The 26,116-nt window shown below is 43.7% G+C and overlaps 2 protein-coding genes across 3 annotated transcripts in view; one reads left to right on the top strand and one right to left on the bottom strand.

Annotated features, from left to right (window-relative positions):
- cacna2d3a (calcium channel, voltage-dependent, alpha 2/delta subunit 3a) overlaps positions 1-26,116 on the top strand; it is a 705,663-nt gene that overhangs the window by 545,076 nt on the left and 134,471 nt on the right. The window lies entirely within an intron of this gene.
- LOC137380091 (leucine-rich repeat and transmembrane domain-containing protein 1) lies at positions 781-26,116 on the bottom strand. Of its 2 annotated transcripts, none has more exons than XM_068051717.1 (3): positions 25,893-26,116; positions 8,896-9,492; positions 781-2,164 (listed from the first exon to the last, which is right to left on the bottom strand). In XM_068051717.1, exons 1-3 carry the CDS (start codon positions 25,903-25,905, stop codon positions 1,731-1,733), a joined length of 1,044 nt encoding a protein of 347 aa, XP_067907818.1. In that variant the 5' UTR covers positions 25,906-26,116; the 3' UTR covers positions 781-1,730. The 2 variants fall into 2 exon arrangements, with proteins under 2 accessions (XP_067907818.1, XP_067907819.1); XM_068051718.1 differs by lacking the exon at positions 25,893-26,116 and adding an exon at positions 16,181-16,576.

The following is a 26,116-nucleotide window of genomic DNA, read 5'->3' as shown; positions in this document are numbered from 1 at the left end:
ATCTGTTTCCCTTAGCAGAGAGGTCAATAAACAGGGGGCATAGATTTAAAGTAATTGGTAGAAGGATTAGAGGGGAGTTGAAGATAAATTTCTTTCACCCAGCTGGTCATCGGGGTCTGAAACTCATTGGCTAAAAGGGCGGAAGAGGTGGAAACACGCATCGCATTTAAAAGGTACTTGGATATGTACTTGAAGTGTTGTAACCTATAAGGCTATAGACCAGGAACTGGAAAGTGGGATTAAGCTGGATAGTTTTTATACGGCAGCGCAGACATTGTGGACTGAATGTCCCCCTTCTTGCCGTAAATTTCTATGATTCTGTGTACGTATTCATATACATGTGTATACTTAAAGCTGTTGTGTTCTAAAGATGTTCAAGTTAAAGTTATGCTTTTAAAAGTATTTGGTTGGTACGTGTTTCTGTTGGAAGGTTTTCATTCAGACCTTTTCTTTAAACACGTATGTGTAACAAACAGTCTACATGTAATTTATTTAAACACAATAACACAGTTTGCAAGTGAGAGTACGTTCATCAAACATAATGACATCTCTGGCTCATGATAATAGCTAACTATGTGCTTCATGAACATACTTCACAGATTCATTTACTCTGGTTTAGAAACCATTCCTGTAAACATTTTAAAAATCTAAAAGAAATTTTAAAAAATGCAACACATATGAAGGCTTTGAAAAGCTTTTAAATTCTATCTTATGTCTTGAGGCTTTGTTAATGTATGATGTAATTGAAGAAATAAAACAGATGTACGTAATTTTGTCAGCTCTTTAATTTGAGATTTCAAATAAATTTTTGATTGATTACAGAGGACACTTTTCACAAAGCATATATTTTAAATAATTACTTTTACATTCTTATCTACATTTTGAGTTATTATTTCAATAATTAAAACTTGATACTGCATTCTAGCAGGAATCTTGATCTTCACTAGCTTTTTATCCATTTAAAAGCAATGGAAAGGTACAGTTATTGGTCATGTTAATCTGAAACCATTTTCAGAAGTTAATTCTGAAGTAGATTTAGGCTTCCAGTGACTTAGGCTTTGAAATTATACTGTGCTTATCAGCACTGAAAACACTTAGATAATTTACTTCATTTTAAACTAGTGAATGCCTCTGTTAAAATTGGGAAAACAGGAATTTCATGTGGCTACATTTACCATTGGCACACTGCTATATTCTACTGCATTATTTCAAGGCCATAGTCTTTGTGGCTTACCTGAGTGGAATAATTTTAGCCCAAAAACCTAATGCAAAATAAATTGCTGAAATGTATCTTTAATAAAGGATACCAATGTGTTCCCAGTCACAATCCTGTATATTAGACTAATTTAGATCTAGAATAAACCATATCTTACAATTAATGTTCAAATAGAAAAGACAATAGATTCTTCTTGCACTATACCCTGGAATGCATGGCATTCCTTTATAACATGTTCAATAATCATATATATTTCCCATCTTTGTTTGATTCTTCACCTTACTCATAATTGTGCTGACACTGTTTAAAATCAGTCTAAACTAATATACAGAATAAATGATTTACATGCAAAATCTGAGGGTCCGAAGTGCTCTAATAAATTAAAACAGTCTTGGATGTTAGATATCTGTTTACTTATGAAAGCGATGTTGATCATAGCTTGTCATCATTTCTGACATGTTTGTTTCTAAAAATGTTATCATGATATTTGAAAAGCCAGGCAGGAAATTGAAATTCATGCCAGTGAACCGTCCAGTGGCTCCTTCTCTTCAGCGCTTCCCTGTTCAACCTCTGGACCCAGATGTTCCAGTTTCTTTAGTTCCCTTTGGTATTTAGCCATAAGAGCTGCATAAGAACAGCCATAAATTGCAGCTGCCAACATCATCAGGCAAACAATGCTGCAGATGACTCCAGTTATCACAACTGTGGCTATAGCATGACGTAAACTGCCAGCACGTTGCTTGGACTTTGGATTGCAGTCTGAATTGTTGTCATTTTCATTTTTACCATGAAGGTTGTGTGTAATGGAACCTCTGTGGTCAGGATCAGCATGAGATGACTTGTACTGAACAGAGGAACATGGCTGGAATAATTCATGAGGAATTTTCATAAGGTCTTTACTCCTTAAATCTTCTGGTTCTGTACAGAGAATCTCATCAATCTGACCTCCTATATAAAACACAATGAGTTACTGCATGGAATTTGTTAATGATTTAATTTTTAAAAAAAGCAAATTCATTTTCCTATGCTCTGTACAATTATTACATCTGGAAGGATGCCTGTAGACATTTAAAGGGAAATTATGCCAAATACGGGAATTTCAAATCCCTTCCTTCCTTTTCCATTCCTCACTTTTTGGATTTGCTTCTGAGTGGTTTTATAATAAGTGGACACCAGCCAATAAGATATAAATTAAAGAACATTTGTTGATTCTCCAGATGTCTACACACAGAGAAGTTTTGTTTTAGTAGGTTTTTATATTCAGAAAATAATAAATCACAATCGTAAAATAATTCAGATAGGCAACCGAATATGTAGTGGCCTTACATCATTTATTCACCTGGATAAGAGAACAGTTTCTCACACTAGGGCCGGGATTTTATGGGTCTCCCCCCCCCAAGGTGGGATCGGAGGCGGGGGTGGGGTGGGGGCACAGAGAATCGCGACGGCTGTAGAGCCCATCGCCTCCCCCATTATCCAGCGATCTTCCCAGGGTGGGATAGGCCGATGATGGCCTTCCCGCCCAAAGGCAAATTGAAGCCCTTAAGTGGCCTATGAAAGGTCAATTAAGGGCCACTTCCCGCCATCGTTGGGATCTTACCAGCGGCGGGGGAGGGTCTCCGCTGCGCAGGGAGGATGCCTTGTAAAATGAGGCGCTCTCCCTGCAGGCTTGGTGGGGGCTCCCTCCTTCGTGGGCAAGACCAACTTTACCCCCTGGGACCCCCCTGCCCCTGGACTCAATGACGAGCCCCCCACCACCGACCCCCCTTGCCAGGACCATTTGGACTGGCCCCAGCGACCCTGCCTCACTTACCTCTGGCTTGGGTTTGAGGCCTCTGCAGTACCAGCATTGGCCACTGCTCTTGGTGCCACTACCAATACTGCTGAGCTGCTGGCCCTGTGATTGGCCGGAAGCTTTTGGAGGTGAGAACCCATCCCTTTAAAGTCTTTAAATGGACAGGGATTCTGCCTCCTAAAATTTTGACACAAAAAGATCACTCCAGGTGGGGGAGAGGGGATGTGGATAAAAGGCAGAGGCAGGGTTACCCCTCACCTTTTTGGCCCAGTGCTGTGAGCCCCGCCTCCAGCCCAAAATCCAGCCCTAGGATTCATGAGAAGAAGGGTTTATGGTAAGTTCACTGTCTTCTTCATGCATCACTACTCAAGAAGGTGCTCTAATAAATCAAAATTTCTGACATATGCAGATACCCAAAATTCATCCAGGTTTTGGATGGGGTGAGTTTACAAGGACTGTAATCCTGGATCTCTAACAGTTCCATTAGTTATACAATGCTAGGAATTTATGAACATGTAGAGATGCTGAAGTTTTCTCACAGATACCCACTCATGTTATTCACTGTTTGAGAAGTGTAGTATAAAGTTATGTCAGAACATAACATAAGAACATAAGAAATAGGAACAGGAGTAGACCATACGGCCTCTTGAGTCTGCTCTGCTATTCAATATGATCATGGCTAATGTTCTATCTCAAGGTCCACTTTCCCACCTGCACCCCATGTTCCATGATTCCCTGAGAGATCAAAAATCTGTCTATCTCTGCCTTAAATATGCTCAACGATGGAGCATCCACAATACATTGGGTAGAGAATTTCAAAGATTCACAAGCTTTTAAGTGAAGTTTCTCCTCGTCTCAGTCCTAAATTATCGACCCCTTAGCCAGAGACTGTGCCCCCGTGTTCTAGATTCAGCAGCCAGGGGAAACAGCCCCTTATGTGTTTACCCTGTCACGCCCCTTCAGAATCTTGTATATTTCAATGTGATCACCTTTCATTCTTCTAAACCCCAGAGAGTACAAGTCCAATTCAGTCAGCCTCTCATCATAGGGAAACCCTCTCATCCCAGGAAGCAATCTAGTGAAACATCGCTGTACTGCCTCCAATGGAAGTTTATCCTCCCTTAAATATGGAAACCAAAACTGCACACAGTACGCCTGGTGTGGTCTCACCAAAGCCCTGTACAATTGTCGCAAGACTTCCTTGTTCTTAGACTCCAAAGCCCTTGCAATAAAGGCCAACTTGCCATTTGCCTTCCTAATTGCTTGCTGTACCTGCATGCTAACATTTCGTGTTCCTTGTACAAGTCCACCCAAGTCTCTCTGAGCATCAAAATTTAGAAGTTTCACTGCTTTTTAAAAATATTCTGCTTTTCTGTTCTTTCCACCAAAGTGAATAACCTCACACTTCCCCACATTATGCTCCATCTGCCACTTCGTTGCGCATTCACTTAACTTGTCTGTATCTCTTTGCAGCCTCTTTGTATCCTCCTCATAGCTTACATTCCCACCTAGCATTGTATTGACACCAAATTTAGATATATTACTCTCAGTCTCGTTGTCTAAGTCATCAGTATAGATTGTAAATAGCTGAGGCTCCAACACTGATCCTTGCGGCACTCCGCTAGTTACAACCTGCCAACTTGAAAATGCCCCATTTATCCCAACCATTTGCTTCATGTCCGTGAGCCAATCCTCTTTCCATTCTAATATATTACTCCCAACTCCATGCGCCTTTAACTTGCACATTAGTCGTTTGTGTGGTACCTTATCAAATGCCTTTTGGAAATCCAAGTATATGGCATCTACTGGTTACCCTTTATCTACCCTGCTAGTTATATCCTCAAAAAACTCTAATAAATTTGTCAAACATGATTTCTTCTTCATAAAACCATATTGAATTGTCTGATCATACTATGATTTTCTAAGTGCATTGTTAAGACCTCCTTAATAATGGATTCCGGCATTTTCTCGATGACTGATGTCTGACTAACTAGCCTGTAGTTCCCTGTTTTCTCTCTCCCTCATTTCTTGAATAGCAGTGTTACATTTTCTAACTTCCAGTCCACTGGGATCATTCTAGAATCTAGAAAATTTTGGAAAATCATAACCAGTGCATCCACTATCTCTGCAGCTACCTCTTTTAGAATCCTAGGATGTAGGCCATGAGGTCCTGGGGATTTCTTGCCTTTTAGTCCTTTAAGTTTCTCCAATACTATTTCTTTGCTGATATTAATGACCTTAGGCTCCTCACTCTTATTAGCCTCTTGGTTGCCCTCTACTTTGGTCTGTAATTCATGTCTTCTACTGTGAAGTGAGACACACAATATTTGTTCAACATCTCTGCCATTTCCTCATTCCCATGATAATTTCTCCTGCCTCTGGCACTAAGGGACCAACATTTACTTTAGTTACTCTCCTTATATAATTGTCAAAGTTCTTATAACCTGTTTCTATATTCCTGGCTAGTTTGCTCTCAAATTCTATTCTTTCACTTTTAATCAACTTTTTGGTTGCACTTTGCTGGATTCTAAAATATTCCCAATCCTGAGGCTTAATACTATTCTTCATAACATTATAAGCCTCTTCTTTTAATCTAATACTATCCTTAACTTCCCCAATAAGCCAGAGATGGATCTTTCTTGCTGAGCTTTTGTTTATTAGTGGAATGTATTTTTGCTGAACCTTTTGAATTGTTTCTTTAAATGTTTTCCACTGTTTATTTACTGCCATAGCTTTTAATCTATTTACCCAATCGACCTTAACCAGCTGTCCCCTCATAGCTATGTAATTGGCTTTGTTTAAGATCAAGATGTGTGTTTGGGACTGGAGTATGTTGCTTTCAAACTTAATATGGAATTCAATTGTATTACATCACTTTTTCCCAGTGGATCTTTTATGATGAGATTACTCATTAAACTTGCTTCATTGCACAATACCAGGTCGAAAAGGTTTATCCTTTGTTGGTTCCATAACATATTGTTCCAGGAAACTGTCACAAAAGTATTCTACAAATTCTTCTTCCAGACTACCTTTGCCAATTTGATTTGTCCAGTCAATATGAAGATTATAGACCTCACAATTATTACAATTGCTTTGTTACAAGCTCCAATTATTTCTTGCTTAATGCTCTGCCCAACAGTACAACTACTGTTAGTGGGCCTAAAAACTACTCCCATTAGCATTCACTGACCCTTTTTATTCCTAATCTCCACCCATATTGAGTCTACTTCCTGATTTTCTGAACCAAGAACCTTTCTCACTACTGTCCTTACGTCATACTTTACTGAGGGCTACTCCTCCTCCTTTTCCATTCTGCATGGTTTCAAAATGAAGTGTACCCTGGAATATTTATCTCCAAACCTTATCACCTTGTAACCATGGGCTGGATTTTATGCCAAGCGGATGGGAGTTGGCCATCGACATAAAAGTCGGTGGCAAACCCACTTCCGCCCAGTCCCGCATTTTACGGGTCCCCGGGCTTTAATTGGTCCGAGGCGAGACTTCCACCCACTTGAGGTGGGAGCGATGGCCACTGCTAGGACTGCAGCCCAGCCGAGGACATGGAGCCAGGAGTGCAGGTAAGTTTGGTTTGCCTCGCCAGGGAAATTGGTCGCGTCCTGGTGAGGCAAAGGTCGTTGTGCATCTCGGGTCCTGGAGGTGGTTGGGGAAGCGGGAGCAGCCCTCAATCGCGCACCCTGTGCCCATTTTTGTCCATATTTGGGCCAAGGCTGTAATGAGATCTGAAGCCTAGTGGTCCTGTTGCAACCTAAACTGAGCAACTGATTTATCTACCTTCTTTGTGTCCACATTCAAGCAACCTGTCTTCCGACGCCTGCGATGGGCAGTGTCAGAAGCAAAGTACACTTTGCATAGCATCACAAAAAATGGACAAAGGGAATATGTTTCATTCATATACAAGAACAAGAAGAATCTGAAATTCCAAGGACCTGGGAAGAGGATGAATTGCACACAAGGGGCTGAATTTTAGGGCCCCCTAGGGACAGGCTGGGAGGCATGGGGCCCCATAAAATTACTTGGGAAAGGGGGGCTGGAGTGCCTCTCACCTTCCCGACACCTTCTAATTTAGTCCATGGCGGGGAAGGCAGAGGACAGCCTTCCCACCCTGAGGCCAATTAAGGGCTACTTAAGAGTTTCTTCCCACTGCCACTTGTATTTTACCAGTGGCGGGGTTCCTCCATCACATGAGGAGGCCGCCCACTAACTCCAGGCAGCCTCCCTGCGGGCTTGGGGGGCATGGGCTCCTCCTCCATGGGAAATCTGAGGCCCGTGGATGACCTCTGGTGGCAAAGGTCACCCTTGTATCATCATCCACCCCACTGCACTCAGTAACCCACACTGTCCCTCTCCCACCCCTCACCAGAGCCTGCCTGAGTTGCCTCAGCGAGCCCGCCCCCACTTACCTGCTGTCCAGGCTCCATGGCAGCTCTTCTTTTGATGACTGCTGCAGTTCCAGCAGTGGCCACTGCTCCTTAAAGGGACGGGAACCCTGGTGGTGGGCATTTAATTGCCCAAGTGGCCTTTCACGTCCCCAGCATGCCCGCTTGCCATGGGTAAAATACCCGTGGAGGCGGGCGAGGGCCCTTAAGTGGCTGTTAAGTGGCCACTGAAGGGCCTTGATTGGCCTCGGGCCGGCGGGCCATTTCCCACCACCCACCCGACGCCATAAACTTGGCTGGAGGCAGAAGCAGGGCGGGTAGGTCTCCTGGAGCCTCCCGCTCAATTTTATACCACCCCCACACCATCCGACCTGCTGGGGCGGCGTAAAACTGAGCCCGTTGTGTTTTGCCCACTCACTGAGTCTGTCCACATCCCTTTATAATTCTCTGCTACAAAAGATAAACAGGCCTCTAAACCAGCAAGTTCTAAGAACATGCCCATTCGAACCAAGGAAATAACAATTGGAGTCAGAACTGCAGTTGGAGACTTTGACATCTAAGTCCGATCATCAGGTGAAAGAGGGTGTGGCATGGCGAGAGCAGCAGGAATATGATAATAGGGAGAGGTAAATACAAAGCAGTACAGTTTTTGTCCCCCTAAGCTGGCGAGCGTGCCTGTAACCTCTCTCGCCACCAGTAGAGCTGTTAAATCATGCAACATGGCTCTTTCTAGGTTTAGTTCTGCTGCAGATTTCATTTCCAATACTCAGAATCTCACTTCCATTGTAATTTTCATCCATTGAATCCTGGAATTTGGGTGAAGAGTACAGTTTAATACTGTAATAGTCTATCTGGCTTTTATTGCTATTTTATTTTTAAGATCATCCTTCATCTCCTTTTTCTACCTTTTTGTTTGTCACCCTCAATGTCATATTCCTTCACTTTAGCTGCTATCAAAAGCAAAATAAACTCAAGAGTTGAATTCATCCTCTTATTTTTCATGCTGCTGTGTCTAGGAGCCATTCTAATGAAATATTTATACTTGCTGAAATTTCATGGATTGCCATACGCTTTGTAAAACCTGCCCTGTGCAACCTAACCTGCCCCTGACAATGGTATCATTGAGAGCCTTATTTACACAAGAGGTCATCCTTATGCAATTATTATACATAACAATTTCGAAGAAAAACTTTTAATACCATTATCACCTAGGAGGTGAAATAAGTGATAATTCCATACGTGTAAGGGAGAGCTGACAGAAAACAGAGGGAACATTGAGTAATGCCATGAAAGGATTTATTTTTGACATGGATATTGTGACACAGAATGATTTTTGAATATGACCTGGCATCGTTGTAAAATTGAGAGTGGTAAAGGTTGTAAGTTCTAGATTCTCTTAAAGGGAATGCAGTGCTAATCAGTATGATCAATGAAAACTAACAGCACTAATGATTCCTGAAATAGTAAAACTATATTTGTCTACTAACCTTTATACAGGAAGCTTTCTAGCCAGAGTTTCAGTCCAGCCACACGGCAGTCACATTTCCAAAGGTTTTTCTGGAACAAAAGTACCTGTAGATTTGATAGTGATTCCAGAAGGGCACTGTCCAGTTGACGAAGTTGGTTTTGGTACATAGCAAGCCAGATCAGGTTCTTCTGGTTCTTGAAGAAGCCCTCAGGCAAACTTGTAAGATTATTAAATGATAAATCCAGTTGTTTGAGATTTTGCATTGAATGAAGGATTTTGTTGTCCATATATTTGATGGAGTTATTTGCAAGATTCAGGTTGAGAAGATTATGCAATCCAGCAAATGTATTTGATGATAAACTTGAAATAAAGTTATTTGACAAGTCCAAAACCTGCAGCTTAGACATATCAGTAAATGTAGCATTTGATATTGTGTGAATATGGTTGTTCTGTAAGTATAGAATTTCTGTGTCAGGAGGAACACCTTTTGGAATCTCTGAGAGTCCATTACCTGTGCAGCTCACTTCTTTCAGGGTAATGTTGCATAGACAACTTTCTGGGCATCCAATAACTGAGTGTACGAATAAGAGACCAAGAATTCTCAAAGTGATTTCACCTGTATCCAATGTAAATAGACAGCTATAAGTTTAATTGCTTGTTGAGTTAATTGCACTGATTGTACATGACAATAGTTTTAATTGGAAGAGCAGAATCATCAGCCAAATTTCATTATAATTACAATATTGGTAACTAACGCCGTAAATTAGAGCAGCATGCTCCCCAATCCTCCAGTGTCGAAATTACTATGACACGGGTTCCCAGCAAATTGCGGCCTAATTGGAAATGTAAAATTGGGTGGGGTATAAAATGAACAGCCAATCCAATCCAATCCAGTCTGTTCCTTAGGTTTAAAAGACCCGCATTGTAAAATTCTGGTGTGGAAGGTCATTAAGAATGTTCCTGCATTTATCACTGATTGGGAAAGAAGTAACAAATATACCGTTACTATTTTGTCATAAATAAATATAAGACCAAATAAAAAAAATGTGATTAGGAGAACATTTAACAGGTTTTTGGAGTATAGACATTTTCTTATTAAATTCTTATATAAAAGGTTATATGTTAAGATTAGATTACCAGGAAGACTTCCATATGCAGCCAGCACATTGTGGGCATGCTGTTCATAATTTTCCATTCATTAGCTTCAATGGACAGAAAACTGTAGACAGTGCATCCACAAATATCTGTTTGGCATGAGCCATCTGTGAGCTCCATCTGACGGGCAAGGCATCACAAAATGTACCCTTCTATTCAAAGCTTTTACTATAAATTTAGACTTTGATAAGATGTGCATTTGGTAATAGTAATGTCAGTTATGGCTCATTTGGTAGTACTCTTGCCTCTGAGTCACAAATTTCTGGGTCCAAGTCCTACTCCAGGATTTGAGTACTAAAATCAAGGCTGACACTCCAGCACAGTACAGAAGGAGTGCTGCACTGTTGGAGGTGCTGTCCTTCAGATGAGACGTTAAGTTGAGGCCCCATATGCCTGTTCAGGTAGATGTAAAAGATCCCATGGCACTATTTTGAAGAGAAGAGAAGTTATCCTTGCTGCCCTGGCCAATATTTACCCCTCAATCAAAATCACCGAAACAGATTATCTGATCATTATCACATTGCTCTGTGTGTGGGAGTTTGCTGTGCATAAATTGGCTGCCACGTTTCTCACATTATAACAGTGACTACACTTTAATATTACTTCATTGGCTGTAAAACACTTTGAGACAGTGGTCATGAAAAGTGCCATCTAGATGCAAGTCTTCCTTCTTTAGTAAAATTGGTAGTATTTTTTTTATTAATTTCATGGGATGTGGGCATCACTCGCCAGGCAAGCATTTATTGCCCATCCCTAATTGCCCTTGAGAAGGTGGTGAGCTACCTTCTTGAACCGCTGCAGTCCATATGGGGTAGGTACACCCACAGTGCTATTAGGAAGGGAGTTCCAGGATTTTGACCCAGCGGCAGTGAAGGAGCAGCGAATTAGTTCCAAATCAGGAAGTTGTGTGGCTTGGAGGGGAACTTGCAGGTGGTGGTGTTCCCATGCATCTGCTGCCCTTGTTCTTCTAGGTGGTAGAGGTCGTGGATTTGGAAGGTGCTGCCTGAGTTGCATTGGTGCATTGCTGCAGTGCATCTTGTAGATGGTACACACAGCTGCCACTATTTGTCGATGGTGGAGAGAGTGAATGTTTGTGAACAGGGTGCCAATCAAGCGGGTTGCTTTGTCCTGGATGCTGTCAAGCTTCTTGAATGTTGTTGGAGCTGCACCCATCCAGGCAAGTGGAGTGTATTCCTTCACACTCCTGACTTGTGCCTTGTAGATAGTGGACAGGCTTTGTGGAGTCAGGAGGTGAGGTACCCACTGCAGGATTCCTAGCCTCTGACCTGCTCTTGCAGCCACGGTATTTATATGGCTACTCCAGTTCAGTTTCTGGTCAATGGTAACCCCCAGGATGTTGATAGTGGGGGATTCAGTGATCGTAATGCCATTGAATGTCAAGGGGAGATGGTTAGATTCTCTCTTGTTGGAGATGGTCGTTGCCTGGCACTTGTGTGGTGCGAATGTCACTTGCCACTTATCGGCCCAAGCCTGGATATTGTCCAGATCTTGCTGCATTTCTACACGGACTGCTTCAGTATCTGAGGAGTTGTAAATGGTGCTGAACATTGTGCAATCATCAGCGAACATCCCAACTTCTGACCTTATGATTGAAGGAAGGTCATTGATGAAGAAGCTGAAGATGGTTGGGCCTAGGACACTACCCTGAGGAAATCCTGCAGTGATGGCCTGGAGCTGAGATGATTGACCTCCAGCAACCACAACCATCTTTCTTTGCGCTAGGTACGATTCCAACCAGTGGCAAGTTTTCCCCCGATTCCCATTGACTCCAGTTTTGTTAGGGCTCCTTGATGCCATACTCGGTCAAATGCTGCCTTGATGTCAAGGTCAGTCACTCTCACTTCACCTCTTGAGTTCAGATCTTTTGTCCATGTTTGAACCAAGGCTGTACTGAGGTCAGGAGCTGAGTGGCCATGGCGGAACACAAACTGAGCATCACTGAGCAGGTTATTGCTAAGCAAGTGCCACTCAATAGCACTGTCAATGACATCTTCCATCACTTTACTGATGATCGAGAGTAGACTGATGGGGCGGTAATTGGCCGGGTTGGATTTGTCCTGTTTTTTGTGTACATTTTTTTTCCACATTACCGAGTAGATGCCATTGTTGTAGCTGTACTGGAACAACTTGGCTAGGGGCGCGGCAAGTTCTGGAGCACAGATCTTCAGTACTATTGCCGGAATGTTGCCAGGGCCCGTAGTCTTTGCTGTATCCAGTGCCTTCAGTCGTTTCTTGATATCACGCGGAGTGAATCGAATTGGCTGAAGACTGGTATTTGTGATGCTGGGGACTTCAGGAGGAAGCCTAGATGGATCATCCACTTGGCACTTCTGGCTGAAGATTGTTACAAATGCTTCAGCCTTATCTTTCGCACTAATGTGCTGGGCTCTCCCATCATTGAGGATGGGGATATTTGTGGAGCCACCTCCTCCAGTTGGTTGTTTAATTGTCCACCACCATTCACAACTGGATGTGGCAGGACTGTAGAGCTTAGATCTGATCCGTTGTATGTGGGATCACTTCGCTCTGTCTATTGCATGCTGCTTATGCCGATTGGCATGCAAGTGGTTCTGTGTTGTAGCTTCACCAGGTTGACACCTCATTTTGAGTTACGCCTGGTGCTGCTCCTGGCATGCCCTCCTGCACTCTTCATTGAACGAGGGTTGATCCCCAGCTTGATGGTAATGATAGAGTGGGGGATATACCGGACCATGAGGTAACAGATTGTGGTTGAGTACAATTCTACTACTGCTGATGCTCTACAGTGCCTCATGGATGCCCAGTTTTTCATTGCTAGATCTGTTTGAAATCTATCCCATTTAGCACAGTGATAATGCCACACAACACGATGGAGGGTACCTTCAATGTGAAGATGGGGCTGGTCACTCCTACCAATACTGTCATGGGCAGATGCATCTGCGGCAGTAGGATTGGTGAGGACGAGGTCAAGTAGTTTTTTCCCCTCTTGTTGGTGCCCTCACCAGCTGCGCAGACCCAGTCTAGCGGCTATGTCCTTTAGGACTCGGCCAGCAGTGGTGCTAACGAGCCACACTTGGTGATGGACTTTGAAGTTCCCCACCCAGAGTACATACTGCACCCTTGCCACCCTCAGTGCTTCTTCCAAGTGGTGTTCAACATGGAGGAGTACTGATTCATCAGCTGAGGGAGCGCGGTAGGTGGTAATCAGCAGGAAGTTTCCTTGCCCATGTTTGACCTGATACCATGAGACTTCATGGGGTCCATAGTCAATGTTGAGGACTCCCAGGGCAACTTCCTCCCGACTGTGCTGCCACCTCTGGTGGGTCTGTCCTGCCAGTGGGACAGGACATACCCAGGGATGGTGATGGTTGTATCTGGGACATTGTCTGTAAGGTATGATTCGGTGAATATGACTATGTCAGGCTGTTAAGTGCTCACTATCCACCTCCCGAAACTCTGATTATGTTTCTCTGTAAATTGGTTGCACGCAGGTACATGAGAGAAGTCTGAGCTGCCTTGTAATTTCTGCCTTCAACCTGTAAAAGTCTCCTGTTTTCTTTCATAAATGCAGTAATGTAGGTGGTGTACACATGTTCAACATAATGGGCTGAATTTTGCGACGGAGGTGGAAGTGGGTTCGGAGGTTGTGGGGGTGGGGGGGTAGTGGGGAAATTCAGAGAACTGCATGTTGGGACAGCTCTCTGTCACACCTCCAGGCTAGTTTCCCTGGGCAGGCTTTCATGGGAATTGGCAACACGCTCCACAGAGCTGGACAGCCAATTAGGCCAATTAAGGCCCTATAGGGGCCATTTGCAGAACTCGCCAGTATTTTCCCGGTGTTAGACCAGTCTACCGCTGACTCCAGAGGCCAGCAGCAACTTGGAGGCGGCTGCCCAGTGGCAGGCCGACATGCCATCGGTGCCTCCTCTCACTGGTCTAATGAATGAACCACAAGCATGGAAAGGACAGAGCCATGGTCAAAACCATTCATGTGGAGGCATTTCCCCTCCTCACTGATGTCCCTAACAACTAGGGGCATTCTTTAATCTTAAGTTTTCAGCAGGCTTCCGAGCATGCCTCCATTTTGAGGCACCCTCACTCTCGCCTTCCTGCTTTTTTTCTTATTCTTTCAAGGGATGTGGGCGTCACTGGCAAGGCCAGCATTTGTTGCCCATCCCTAATTGCCCTTTACAAGGGATTGGCTTGCGAGGCCATTTCTGAGGGCATTTAAGTGTCAACCACATGCTGTGGCTCTGGAGTCACATGTAGGCTAGACCAGGTAAGGATGGCAGATTTCCTCCCCTAAAGGACATTAGTGAACCAGATGGGGTTTTTACAACTATCAATGATCATTTCATGGCACCATTACCAGCTTTCAATTCCAGATTTTTTAAATTAATTAATTATTTTTATTAATTAATTGAATTTAAATACCATCAGCTGCTGTGGTGGGATTTGAACCTATTTCCCCAGAGAATTAGCCTGGACCTCTCGATTTATAGCCCAGTGACATTACCACTATGCCGCCATCTCCTCTTCAGCATCAGCAATGCCCACCTCTCCAGGTGGGGCTGCCAGCCAGCCAGTACTGTGGGCCCTCTCATTGGGCCTCCCTCCTTAGGAACCTGCTCACTGTCCATATTTGGATGGCGAATGTGAACACGGCCAATTAGGAGCCTGCCTCACATAAAGATGCACTGCCGGGCACCTTGATGATAAGCACGGGCTCGGGATCCGCACATGGTCCTGCCATTGGGTTCCTGACGCCTATGGGAAAATTCCGCCCAATGTGTCTCTGTGCTATCCTTTTTTCTTTGCAAAATAGTGTGCCATTCAATAACTTGTTATTTCTCCTACATGTGCTACCAACTGAAGGAATAGGTGAGCTGGATGGTTTCACTTCTTCAGTTAATAGTATACATGACAGACGTACACAAGTTATTGCATGGTGCACGAGGGCTTATCTGCTTCTTAAGAATATGATGGTTAGCTGCCTCTGCGTTCTAGTAAGCAAGCAGACTTTCCAACTGCACCCAAGGATGTTGAGATCGCATGATTTCAATGTTTCCTGTCATTGGCGCAGAGGCATGAGAACCAGCAATTCATTTACACTGCTTCATGCATACCATTGCTAAGGGCTGGTTCCTCATATAAGCGCTGTATTAGTTCAGCACATCCCTGTACCATGGTTGTCTGGATTCTATTTTCCAACAATTTGAAGCAAGCCACTTTTGTGCATTGGAAAATGGACCTTAGCAATTCAAATGCATCAATGGGAGCATTCGAGAAAGGTACTCCTGGAGTGCCTTTTTACTGCCATTGAAATCTCTATAGTTTTTTCTGCTTTCTTGAAGACTATTGGGCAGCAAACCTGTGGCATTCCACGAACCTCATAGATGATGCCAAACTTCTCCATTGTGCCCATATCATTCTGCAATGTGAGATGCATCAATTCCAATGATTCATGTATAATTCATGATCCTGCACCATCCTTTATTTAACAGCTATCTGCTTAAGGTCTGATTCATTAAGTGACACAGCAGGGCTAGCAGTTATGCAACATAATATATGTTCCTGCAATGCCACTCAACCTCTTCGAGCCCAGAAAGGGAATAATGGAGTCCTATTCCCGCTGTTGTAATCTGATGAGTCAGATTTATAAAATTTACAATTCTGTAATTTTTTTCTTACTTTTCCTTTCAGTCTCTTTTTTTCTCTCTCTTAATCCAATCTTCCTTTCCCTCACTTTATTTCTCTCTCTGTACTTGATTTGCCTCTAATTCACCCAATTTCCTTCTCAGTTATTTTTGTTTTTTTCTCAATCCTTAACTCTCATTGGTTAAGGAGATAGCTTGTAGGCCCTATCACTCACCAAGGTCCCAGATGACCTGTTTCCCTCGCTGCACTGTTATCAACTCGCACTTTCAACTATTTGCAGCACAAAAAATGTTCGATCTGAAGGGTGAGGGAAATAACTAATGAAGTACACCTCAAAAAGCCCCACTCCGGCTAAATCTGGGCCGATGTTTTCGGTGGAATAATGACTTCAGAAGCTGCATCAAAAGTACAAGAGACAAACTCTCAATAACCATTTCCCAATCTTCACTTAAACAAATATAATAGATCAGGCATTTAATATATCGTCTTACCTCTCATTGTTCGTACCTGGTATTTTCTTTCCTTTTAGATGCAATTGAACTAATCCAGAGATTAATACAACATAGAAGTTAATACTAATTTAGATTTCCAATATTCAGTCTGTTGTTCCGTTTGAATGCAAACTGTAGAGGATTTTGTTACTCAGGTGGAGCCAAGCAGCAGATATTAAGAGTGACCTCTGTAGGAGTGTCTAACTTTTACTGCAGCGTTTCCACAGTTTTTTCACATAGCATGGGCCAGCTCTCTAAATCTCCTCTTAACACGCCACATGAGCAGCGGCTGTCAGCTTATAGAGGACAGCTGTGCCTCACAAATCAAGATTTTATAGCTCAGGTTTTGAGTGTTTTTTTTTAATCTGTCTGAAGTTCAGTAGACAAAAATAAACATGCCTACTGAAATCCAGGGCAAATGTTAAATTCTTTGTACATGCTGGTGCTGCTAACAAACCTTCTGTGTTAGATAAGATCACACGTGACTTTGAATGTGCATTGATCCTGATTTGAGGCAATGACTTTATAATATCTGGATGAGTAACCCAGTATTTTGATGCAAGATTTTGTCCCTGCTCTTGTTTTTCTGCTGGAGTTAACATATCTTGCAGAATTCTTCGATATTGGACCTGATTGTAACTGCCCCCACTTGGCATAAATGGGATTGGAGGTGAGGTGTGCAGTTAAAATAACGAGAGTCATTGACCCCATCTATCATGTTTCCTTCCCACTGTGTCCCCATATTAACCTGCTCTTTTGAGCAGTCAAGCAGGACACCTGCAGCAAGAAAGTGGAATTATGGAAATATAAATCAGCATTAACTTCTGTGTGCAGCTTCTATGTTGTATTCATCTCTGGATTAGTTCAGTTGCATCTAAAGGGAAAGAAAACACCAGATAGGAACATTGAGAGACAAGACTATATATTAAGCATGCAGATTGGGTCTGATGGTGTCAGCAGGACCCGATCTACAATATCAACCAGGGGTCTGTGAAGTGACAAAAGCGTCAGCTCTCTAGTTGGGCAAAAGCTGCTGGAAATTATATCCTGGGCTAGAAGAAGCTGAGAGGATAAATGGAAAATTTATTTTAAGGTTTCCTTGTGGGCCAGGAGGGGCAGGAGTGCACCGCCAGACTGCCTAAGGAAGCCCTGGGCCTCCCTTGCACTCAATTACCCCATTCCCCCAATCATGGCCAAGACCCCCACCCCCTCCACATTGCAGTCCTGACCTCTCCGCCTCCTCTCCTCTCCAGATCACGGCTCTGACCTCTAAGCTTCTCACCTCCCTCACCCCCTGCCAAACTAACTGCCAGGGACCAACCCCACAGGCCGCTAGCAATGGCCGTCTGTCGGGCAGGTGATGCAACATGTTATTTAAATAAAGACCTGCCGTTAAGATCAGAAAGACCTCCACATCCACAGTCTTGCCAGGCTTTCCATGCATGACTGCACCCCACACACCCTTCCTGTCTCCCCACAAATATCAGGGCCATTAAAATAGGACTGATGCTCTAATGATATTGTGCTAACTTTGGCTGGCATTACATATTTTCAATTCTTACTTAGCACTGAGTAGAAACAATTTTAAGCAATGCTTATCAAATGTTTGTGCTGTAAATTTACCAACTTGGGGGTGGATTCGGGTGCATGGGGAGTGGGAAATTGAAATGATCATCACTCTCACTCATTCCACAATTGAAACATTCTAGTTCCATCCAATCTTTTGGCTCTTTGTCCGAGCAATTTATTCATGTCCATTCTGTGTGTGAGCTCATTTTAGTAAGCATCCCCCATGCAAAGGTGGTCTAAAAATTAGAGCTAGACTTTTCAGGAGTGAAATTAGGAAACACTTCTACACAAAAAGGGTGGTAGAGGTTCGGAACTTGCTTCCGCAAATGGCAATTGATGCTAGATCATTGTTAATTTTAAATCTGAGATTGATATATTTTTGTTAACCAAAGGTATTAAGGAATTTGGGGCAAAGTTGATTATATGGAGCAAGGTTGCAGATCAGCCATGATCTCATTGAATGTTAGAAAAGGTTCAGGGGGCTAAATAGCCTCCTCCTGTTCCTATCCAAATGAGAGGTTGTCGGTGCTGCATCTATTCTGTCCAAAGTTAATTGACCCTATGCAGACCAGAGGTTAAAGGAAATCTGCCTCAGGTGGACATTAAAGGATTGCAGGCTTTTTTATTTAGGCTATTTTGGATGGGTTTTGCCTAGATTTGCAGATCAGAATGTGGAAAAAATGTTTCTGTCACTATACATACAGCCTGAGTCTTTGTTTTGAATGTAAACGAGAAACTCACTGTAATGAATATATTTCCAAAAGTTCAACAAACTGGAAGGGGGAGAAATTGGCTAATCCCAAAACTGGGTGTGGGGATATTGGTACTCGAATAACCCATGCTTGTTAATTTTGTTGCAGGCAGCACAGTAAACTCATGCTGCCTGCTGCTTTGCAATGGTTGCTGCATACAGCCAGTGCTACACACGCTGTTCATTGGCTGCACAGATCAGCAGGGCCCCAATCTCATGAGTGGCTGGCGCTACTCAAAGACAGCCTGCACCTCTTAAAGGGGCAGTGCATTGTGACTGCCAAGAGTGGATGGAGTCATTTGAACACTGAATTTGTGCTCTGATACTTTAGGCAATGGCTGAACACGTGAGAAAGTGTGCACTGATGTTTCCAGACACTGGAGGTCTTGGTGGAAGAGGTGGAAGGAAGGGAGGAGTCCTGTATTTGCAGGGAACAGGAGGCCCTCCAGGCAGATGCTCAGGAAGCAGTGGGAAGAATTAGCAGCGGAGGTCATTGCCAGGAGTGTTGCTCCAAGAACATGGATACAGAACAGGAAGAAATTTAACAATTTCGCATGAGTTTCAAGATTTTTTTTATTTTTTATTCATTCATGGGATGTGGGCGTCGCAGGCTAGGCTAGCATGTATTGCCCATCCCTAATTGCCCTTGAGAAGGTGGTGGAGAGCTGCTTTCTTGAACCGTTGCAGTCCATGTGGGGTAGGTATACCCACAGTGCTGTTAGGAAGGGAATTCCAGGATTTTGACCCAGCGACAGTGAAGGAACGGCGATATAGTTCCAAGTCAGGATGCTATGCGACTTGGAGGGGAACTTGCAGGTGGTGGTATTCCCATGCATCTGCTACCCTTGTCCTTCTAGTTGTTTGAGGTCACGGGTTTGGAAGGTGCTGTCAAAGGAGCCTTGGTGAGTTGCTGCAGTGCATCTTGTAGATGGTACACACTGCTACTACTGTTTATCGGTGGTGGATGGAGTGAATGTTTGTGGACGGGGTGCCAGTCAAGCAGGTTGCTTTGTCCTGGATGGTGTCGAGCTTCTTGAGCGTTGTTGGAGCTGCACCCATCCAGGCAAGTGGACAGTATTCCATCACACTCCTGACTTGTGCCTTGTAGATGGTGGACAGGCTTTGGGGAGTCAGGAGGTGAGTTATTCGCCACAGGATTCCTAGCCTCTGACCTGCTCTTGTAGCCATGGTATTTATATGGCTACTCCAATTCAGTTCCTGGTCAAAGGTAGCCCTTAGGATGTTGATAATGGGGGATTCAGCGATGGTAATGCCATTGAATGTCAAGGGGAGATGGTTCGATTCTCTCTTGCTGGAGATGGTTATTGCCTGGCATTTGTGTGGCACGAATGTTACTTGCCACTTATCAGCCCAAGCCTGGATATTGTCTGCATTTCTACACGGACTGCTTCAATATCTGAGGAGTCACGAATGGTGCTGAACATTGTGCAATCATCAGCGAACATCCCCACTTCTGACTTTATGATTGAAGGAAGGTCATTGATGAAGCAGCTGAAGATGGTTGGGTCTAGGACACTACCCTGAGGAACTCCTGCAGTGATGTCCTGGAGCTGAGATGATTGACCTCCAACAACCACAACCATCTTCCTTTGCGCTAGGTATGACTCCAACCCGCGGAGAGTTTTCCCCCTGATTCCCATTGACTCCAGTTTTGCTTGGGCTCCTTGATGCCATACTCAGTCAAATGCTGCCTTGATGTCAAGGGCAGACATTCTGACCTCACCTCTTGAGTTCAGCTCTTTTGTCCATGTTTGAATTAAGGCTGTAATGAGGTCAGGAGCTGAATGGCCCTGGCAGAACCCAAACTGAGCAGTTTATTGCTTAGCAAGTGCCACTTGATGGTGCTGTTGATGACACCTTTCATCACCTTACTGATGATTGAGAGTTGACCGGTGGGGCGGTAATTGGCCAAGTTGTGTACAGGGTATACCTGTTCAATTTTCCACATTGCCGTGTAGATGCCAGTGTTGTAACTGTACTGGAAGAGATTGGCTAGGGGTGCGGCAAGTTCTGGAGCACAGGTCTTCCGTACTATTGCCAGAATATTGTCAGGGCCCATAGCCTTTGCAGTATCCAGTGCCTTCAGTCGTTTCTTGATACCACGTGGAGTGAATCGAATTTGCTGAAGTCTGGCATCTGTGATGCTAGGGACTTCAGGAGGAGGCTGAGAAGATTGTTGCAAATGCTTCAGCCTTATCTTTTGCACTGATGTGCTGGGCTCCCCCGTCATTGAGGATGGGGTCATTTGTGGAGCCACCTCCTCCGGTTAGTTGTTTAATTGTCCACCACCATTCACGGCTGGATGTGGCCAGACTGCAGAGCTTAGATCTGATCCGTTGAATATGGGATCACTTAGCTCTGTCTATCGCATGCTGCTTACACAGTTTGGCACGCAAGATAAGTTTGTCTTCAAACGATATATCCTATCAACTGCACCTCTACCCTCATTCGCTGCTCAATTGACTACATCCCATCACCCACCTACCAACAATCTCCCTCAATGGCTGAGAACTCAACCATTCCATTCATATGCTGTACCTCACCCTCACACATTTAGCATTGTTGCTAGCATTGCACCTACAGTTCTCAGCTCACACACACTGGCAGCTATTCAACATGACAGCCACATCACCCAACCATATTGCAGGATCCATACTGACACACTTCCCTCTTTCTTGCAGGAGAAGGTGACACAAAACAGGAGACAGCAGGAAAGAAATGGAGGAGGATAAGCGCGTCTGCGTGTTTTAACCCCCGTGGAGGAGACAGTGCTGGCCATCATGGGAAGGGGCATCGCTGAGGCCGTGGTCACTGACGGGGTTGAAGCGATCGATGATGAGGATATCTACATATCTAATCCTCTTATCCCACTTCTCCGTCATCCCTCAATCTCTTCTGACTCACAAGCTGCAGATGGTGTAAATTCACGTTTCTTACTTTCTTCTCTCCCTTCACCACAATTGAAATTTTGTCCCTTTTTCATTTAGGGTACCCAAGAGCTGAAGCCTTCTCAGTCAGTAGAAGAAGAAATCAGTGAAAATGAAGAGACACCAGTCATTTGGTCTTAAATTGCAGCCATCAGAGATGACACTGTGTATTTTAGAGGAAGGTTCTGCACATGGTGAGACACCGGTGCAAGTATGTAGGAGCCAGGAAGGGGGCAAAGAATCTTGCAGGGGCCAGCTTATGGGAGGGCAAGCTTGCACACTAGTTCTACTGCAGAGGACTCAGATGCGGACCTCAATGGACTAGGCTACAGAAGAAGGCTTTATACACCTAAATGCTTGTTCTACTGGAAAACCTACCAGAAAGTCTAATTTTATATGTGTTATGTCATGGTTCAATTTAAAAATTTGGATTGGATTTTCTAGTGGTTTTTGTTTTTGTGTCATCAGAAAGAGAATGATGTGATGATCAATGATAGAGAAAAGATAAGTAACATGTGGCTATTGATGAATGGGGTGGTGTAGATTAGGTTACTGGTATTTTTCATTAATTATTTCATTACGTAGAGCCCGGGCAGAAGGTCGACATTGTAGGGTCCCTTCCTCTTGTTCCCCACTTCCTGTTGCACTTACTTCTCCGCTTCCTTCTCCTACTCCTCTTACTCCTTGCAATTTCATGCAAACTCTTGTGCTTGCTCTGCCAGTTCCTCTCTGGCAAAAGAGAATGAGATGAAGGTGTCTCTCTGTGTCGAGGGCCTCAGTGATCTCCCTTATGCAGATATGTACTGCAAACTACGTGAAGTCGTTTATATCATCAGCAGCAGTCTGGGAGGAACTAGGTGCATAAAAGTTCAGAGCCGCGGTCATCTTGATGGTCACAGGAAATTATATCCTTGCCCTATTTTGAGGTTGTAGTTGTGGCTGCAGCAGGTGGCAGATTTCAGTCACAACCTCTTTAGTGAAGCGAAGACATCTCAAATATTGGTTGTCACTGGTGGTGAGGTATGGGAATTGCTCCCTAAAGACCCTCAGCAGGTGTGGCCTCCCACTGAGAAGCCTTCTCCCTGCCCTTCCTCTTCTCGCAGTTTGTCCTGCTCTATCTGGCCTCTCTTCATTCTCCCAGTTATGCTCAATTCCAAGAGGAAAGTCTACCAGGCCACCCATGTCTGGAAGCAACTATTTTCAGCACAATCTTTTAAATGAACAAAAATGTGCTTCAGAACCAGCCAGACCACTCCCTGTAGCCTGTTGAAACTATTGGCAAGTACAGGAAAGCTCCAAAAATGTGTACAGTTGCACCAACAGCCAGAAGAAATCATTCAGCAACTAGCTTGTAAGTAGTTCATGATCCCTTTAAGTAACGCTGGAGTGGGGGTAGTGTTGGGGGTGGTGGTGGGTTGGTAGCAGGGGAGCGGTGTTGTCTTTCATGCCATTTAACATCGCGTTCAACTGTACGAGGTTAAGACAGGATGTAGGCAGGAGCATCCCGTTCGATGGCAGTGCTGGCATCAAATCAACATAGCACACTGACTGACATGATAATTTACCTGCTAGCGGTTGTTAGGTGTGCGCAAACAAACTCCTTTACCAAGATGGCATCTGACACACTGCCCATTGGAAGTGTGTGTGCACATCTCAGATGCCATTTTTGAGCATTTGGAGGCTGCATAGCACCTAAAAAAAATAGGCGTTCCAGACCACAATTTCTTATTTATTTTTTTTTAGAGATACAGCACTGAAACAGGCCCTTCGGCCCACCAAGTCTGTGCCGACCAACAACCACCCATTTATACTAACCCTACAGTAATCCCATATTCTCTATCACCTCCCTACACTAGGGGCAATTTACAACGGCCAATTTACCTATTACCTGCAAGTCTTTTGGATGTGGGAGGAAACCGGAGCACCCGGCGAAAACCCACGCAGACACAGGGAGAACTTGCAAACTCCGCACAGGCAGTACCATGAATCGAACCCAGGTCCCTGGAGCTGTGAGGCTGCAGTGCTAACCACTGCGCCACTGTGCTGCCCATAATCTTCTCTGAAGATTCTCAAAGAAGGGAGAATTTGCAAAGCTCTTCTTCAGTACTAGCATTTATTCCATCCCCGGGTGTGTGACACTGCACCTAACTGGAAGTTACAGAATCTAGTGATATTTGGCATATCAATATGAAATTATTGTTCAGATTGCTTTGAAACTATGTCATGTTTTAACTGGTACAAGATGAAGAAAGGGACCTTAATCTGCACCAGCAGCAAGTGATTCGCTGAATAAATGTTGTGGAAATATTGCACTGCAAATGTTCAGTGCATGTGTTCCCAGTGTTTCTTTTCATGCTGTTACATCCGTTCCATGTGTTTTATGTGTTCTGCATTCTAATCTTGAGCTCTTAGGTGCTGTCATGGGCACAAACAAGTGAGGGAGATGGCTGGCTGCTGCTGGTCAGGGGGAACCTTTGGGGATTAAAATGGCCTTTTTTTTTCTTATACTGAGCTATGAGGCATCCTTACAAATAACTCCAGCAAGTCCACATCTGTGTGACTGCCTGATCCAACCTGCATTCTACCATATCTTCTGTAATTTGGGTGGGATGCTGGACAGGTCACATATGGTATCCTGAGACATAGTTAGTTATGTCGATGCTGCTGGGCACATCTTCTATGTGGACGCAGACTTCTGGGCAGCAGCAAGGGCAGTGACACCTTAAATAACGGCTCTCTTTATGGAGAGAAAACTTCCTGCGAGGCTGTACTTCTGTCCAATTGAAGGGTGCTTGGCACATCCTCTAATGGCTAGAAGCATTGTTGGTGCACAGATTGCATCCTTCTTTTAAATGCAGGTCCTGTGAGGTCCAAATCCCACAGCTCGATGACTAAAGAAGACCCTCAGGGCAGCAGGTACCTTTTCCCCATCTGCCACCACCACAACCACCATCTGCTGCTGTTCCCTCTTATGCTATGTGACACTCAATGCAACCATTTCAGATCGATTATCTGCATCTTCTTCCATGCAAGTACCTGATCTGGTGCTTGCGACAAATTGCATGACTGATACAGGATGTTGAGAGGTACTGGCTTCGAGGGAGGATCTAAAAGCTACCACTCCTTCTTCTGAGACACCAATAAAAAGATAAGAGCGTATGTTAGGATAATGTCTGCAGGGCACCCTTTCAAATATTGCTTATGCCAGAATATACTATGTGGCATTATATACTATTTGTATATTTTCCTGGGGGCACTGTACTTCATGCTAATGATTGCCAATTTGGCCTGATTGAAGGAAGTCAGGGCTCAGTGGTGTAGGACCCTCTTCCTCATGTGTATCAGCTCCTTCCAATTACGCACCACCTTATTCTAAAAGCAGAGAAGCAGCTTTGTTTAATTGATCTACTCCTGTATTTTGTAACTTAACATTTTTGATTATCATAGCATTATGAATGAATTAATGTTATAGAGGCACATTTCTGAGATTTCATTTACTACAGAACATAAATTCACTCACAAGTCTACGTAGTTATATTTTTATTTGATTTTTAAAAATCAAATGTTACTCCAAGTTTCAGTGTACTGATTTATCACCCACACTGTGCATAAGGGCACGTTCCCTGATCTTTAACTATTCCTTCGTGGCAGCTCATTATTTTTTTCTTCGTCAGCTGTCATCAAAGCTGCATTGCTGTTTTCAGCTCCAGGCTTCTTGTGTATCAGTTGCCTTCCCTAGTTTGCAGCTGCCCATCTCGTGTCTTTGCTATAACTGGAAACCTGCACATGGATAAGCCATCCATGAATTTAATGCTAGAAATAACTGCCTGTCAGCAAATGTTTTAGATTTGATTTCATTGTACAAGCACAAAAACAACCAGCACGTGATTTGTAGGAATTTTTAAAGCAACATTGTTTATTCAGACTAACATAAACATTCTGCCTATGAAGTAGTGTGTTGTAGATCCTTGGCGTGTACTAAGAAAGACACAACATTTGAAAATAGATTTGTAACTCTAAATTGAATAGCAGTTAGACTCAAATGAGAGCTAATTACTTATTTTAATGAGTGCACATTAGGATGTAGTTACATGAATTCCCCCAGTGAAACACTCAATTCAATATTCTTGTCTAAAAACTTGGGCTTAGATTTTCAATTCTTATTTCCATTGAAATCAATGAAAATGTAAACAGGCGCATTCACCAATGAGCAGATTACCTCCCCGGGGTGAAGGTGAAAATTATCCTATTGGATATTATTTCACAATGGCATGTGATAAAGTCTAACTTATAACTTATTAACCATGTTATCTACTTATGATGGTAGATCATTTGTAAGTACAATAGCTTTGCTTCTGCAATAGATTTAGTCAGAGAATCAAGTGACAGCAGTGAAAAATCATCTTCAGTCAGCAGTTTTTTAGAAATAACTCAAAGCACTCACCCCAGCAGATCATTGTAACCTTCGCTAGCTGACTAAAGCAGATTCTGTATTGTGCGCTTGTTCTTTGGCCTCCTTATCTCGAGAGACAATGGGTAAGTGCCTGGAGGTGGTCAGTGGTGTGTGGAGCAGCACCTGGAGTGGCTATAAAGGCCAATTCTAGAGTGACAGGCTCTTCCACAGGTGCTGCAGAAAAATTTGTTTGTCGGAGCTGTTACACAGTTGGC

Source organism: Heterodontus francisci, chromosome 19 (assembly GCF_036365525.1).
Source record: "Heterodontus francisci isolate sHetFra1 chromosome 19, sHetFra1.hap1, whole genome shotgun sequence".
Taxonomy (NCBI): Eukaryota; Metazoa; Chordata; class Chondrichthyes; order Heterodontiformes; family Heterodontidae; genus Heterodontus; species Heterodontus francisci.
This window is presented reverse-complemented; position numbering and strand designations above follow the sequence as displayed.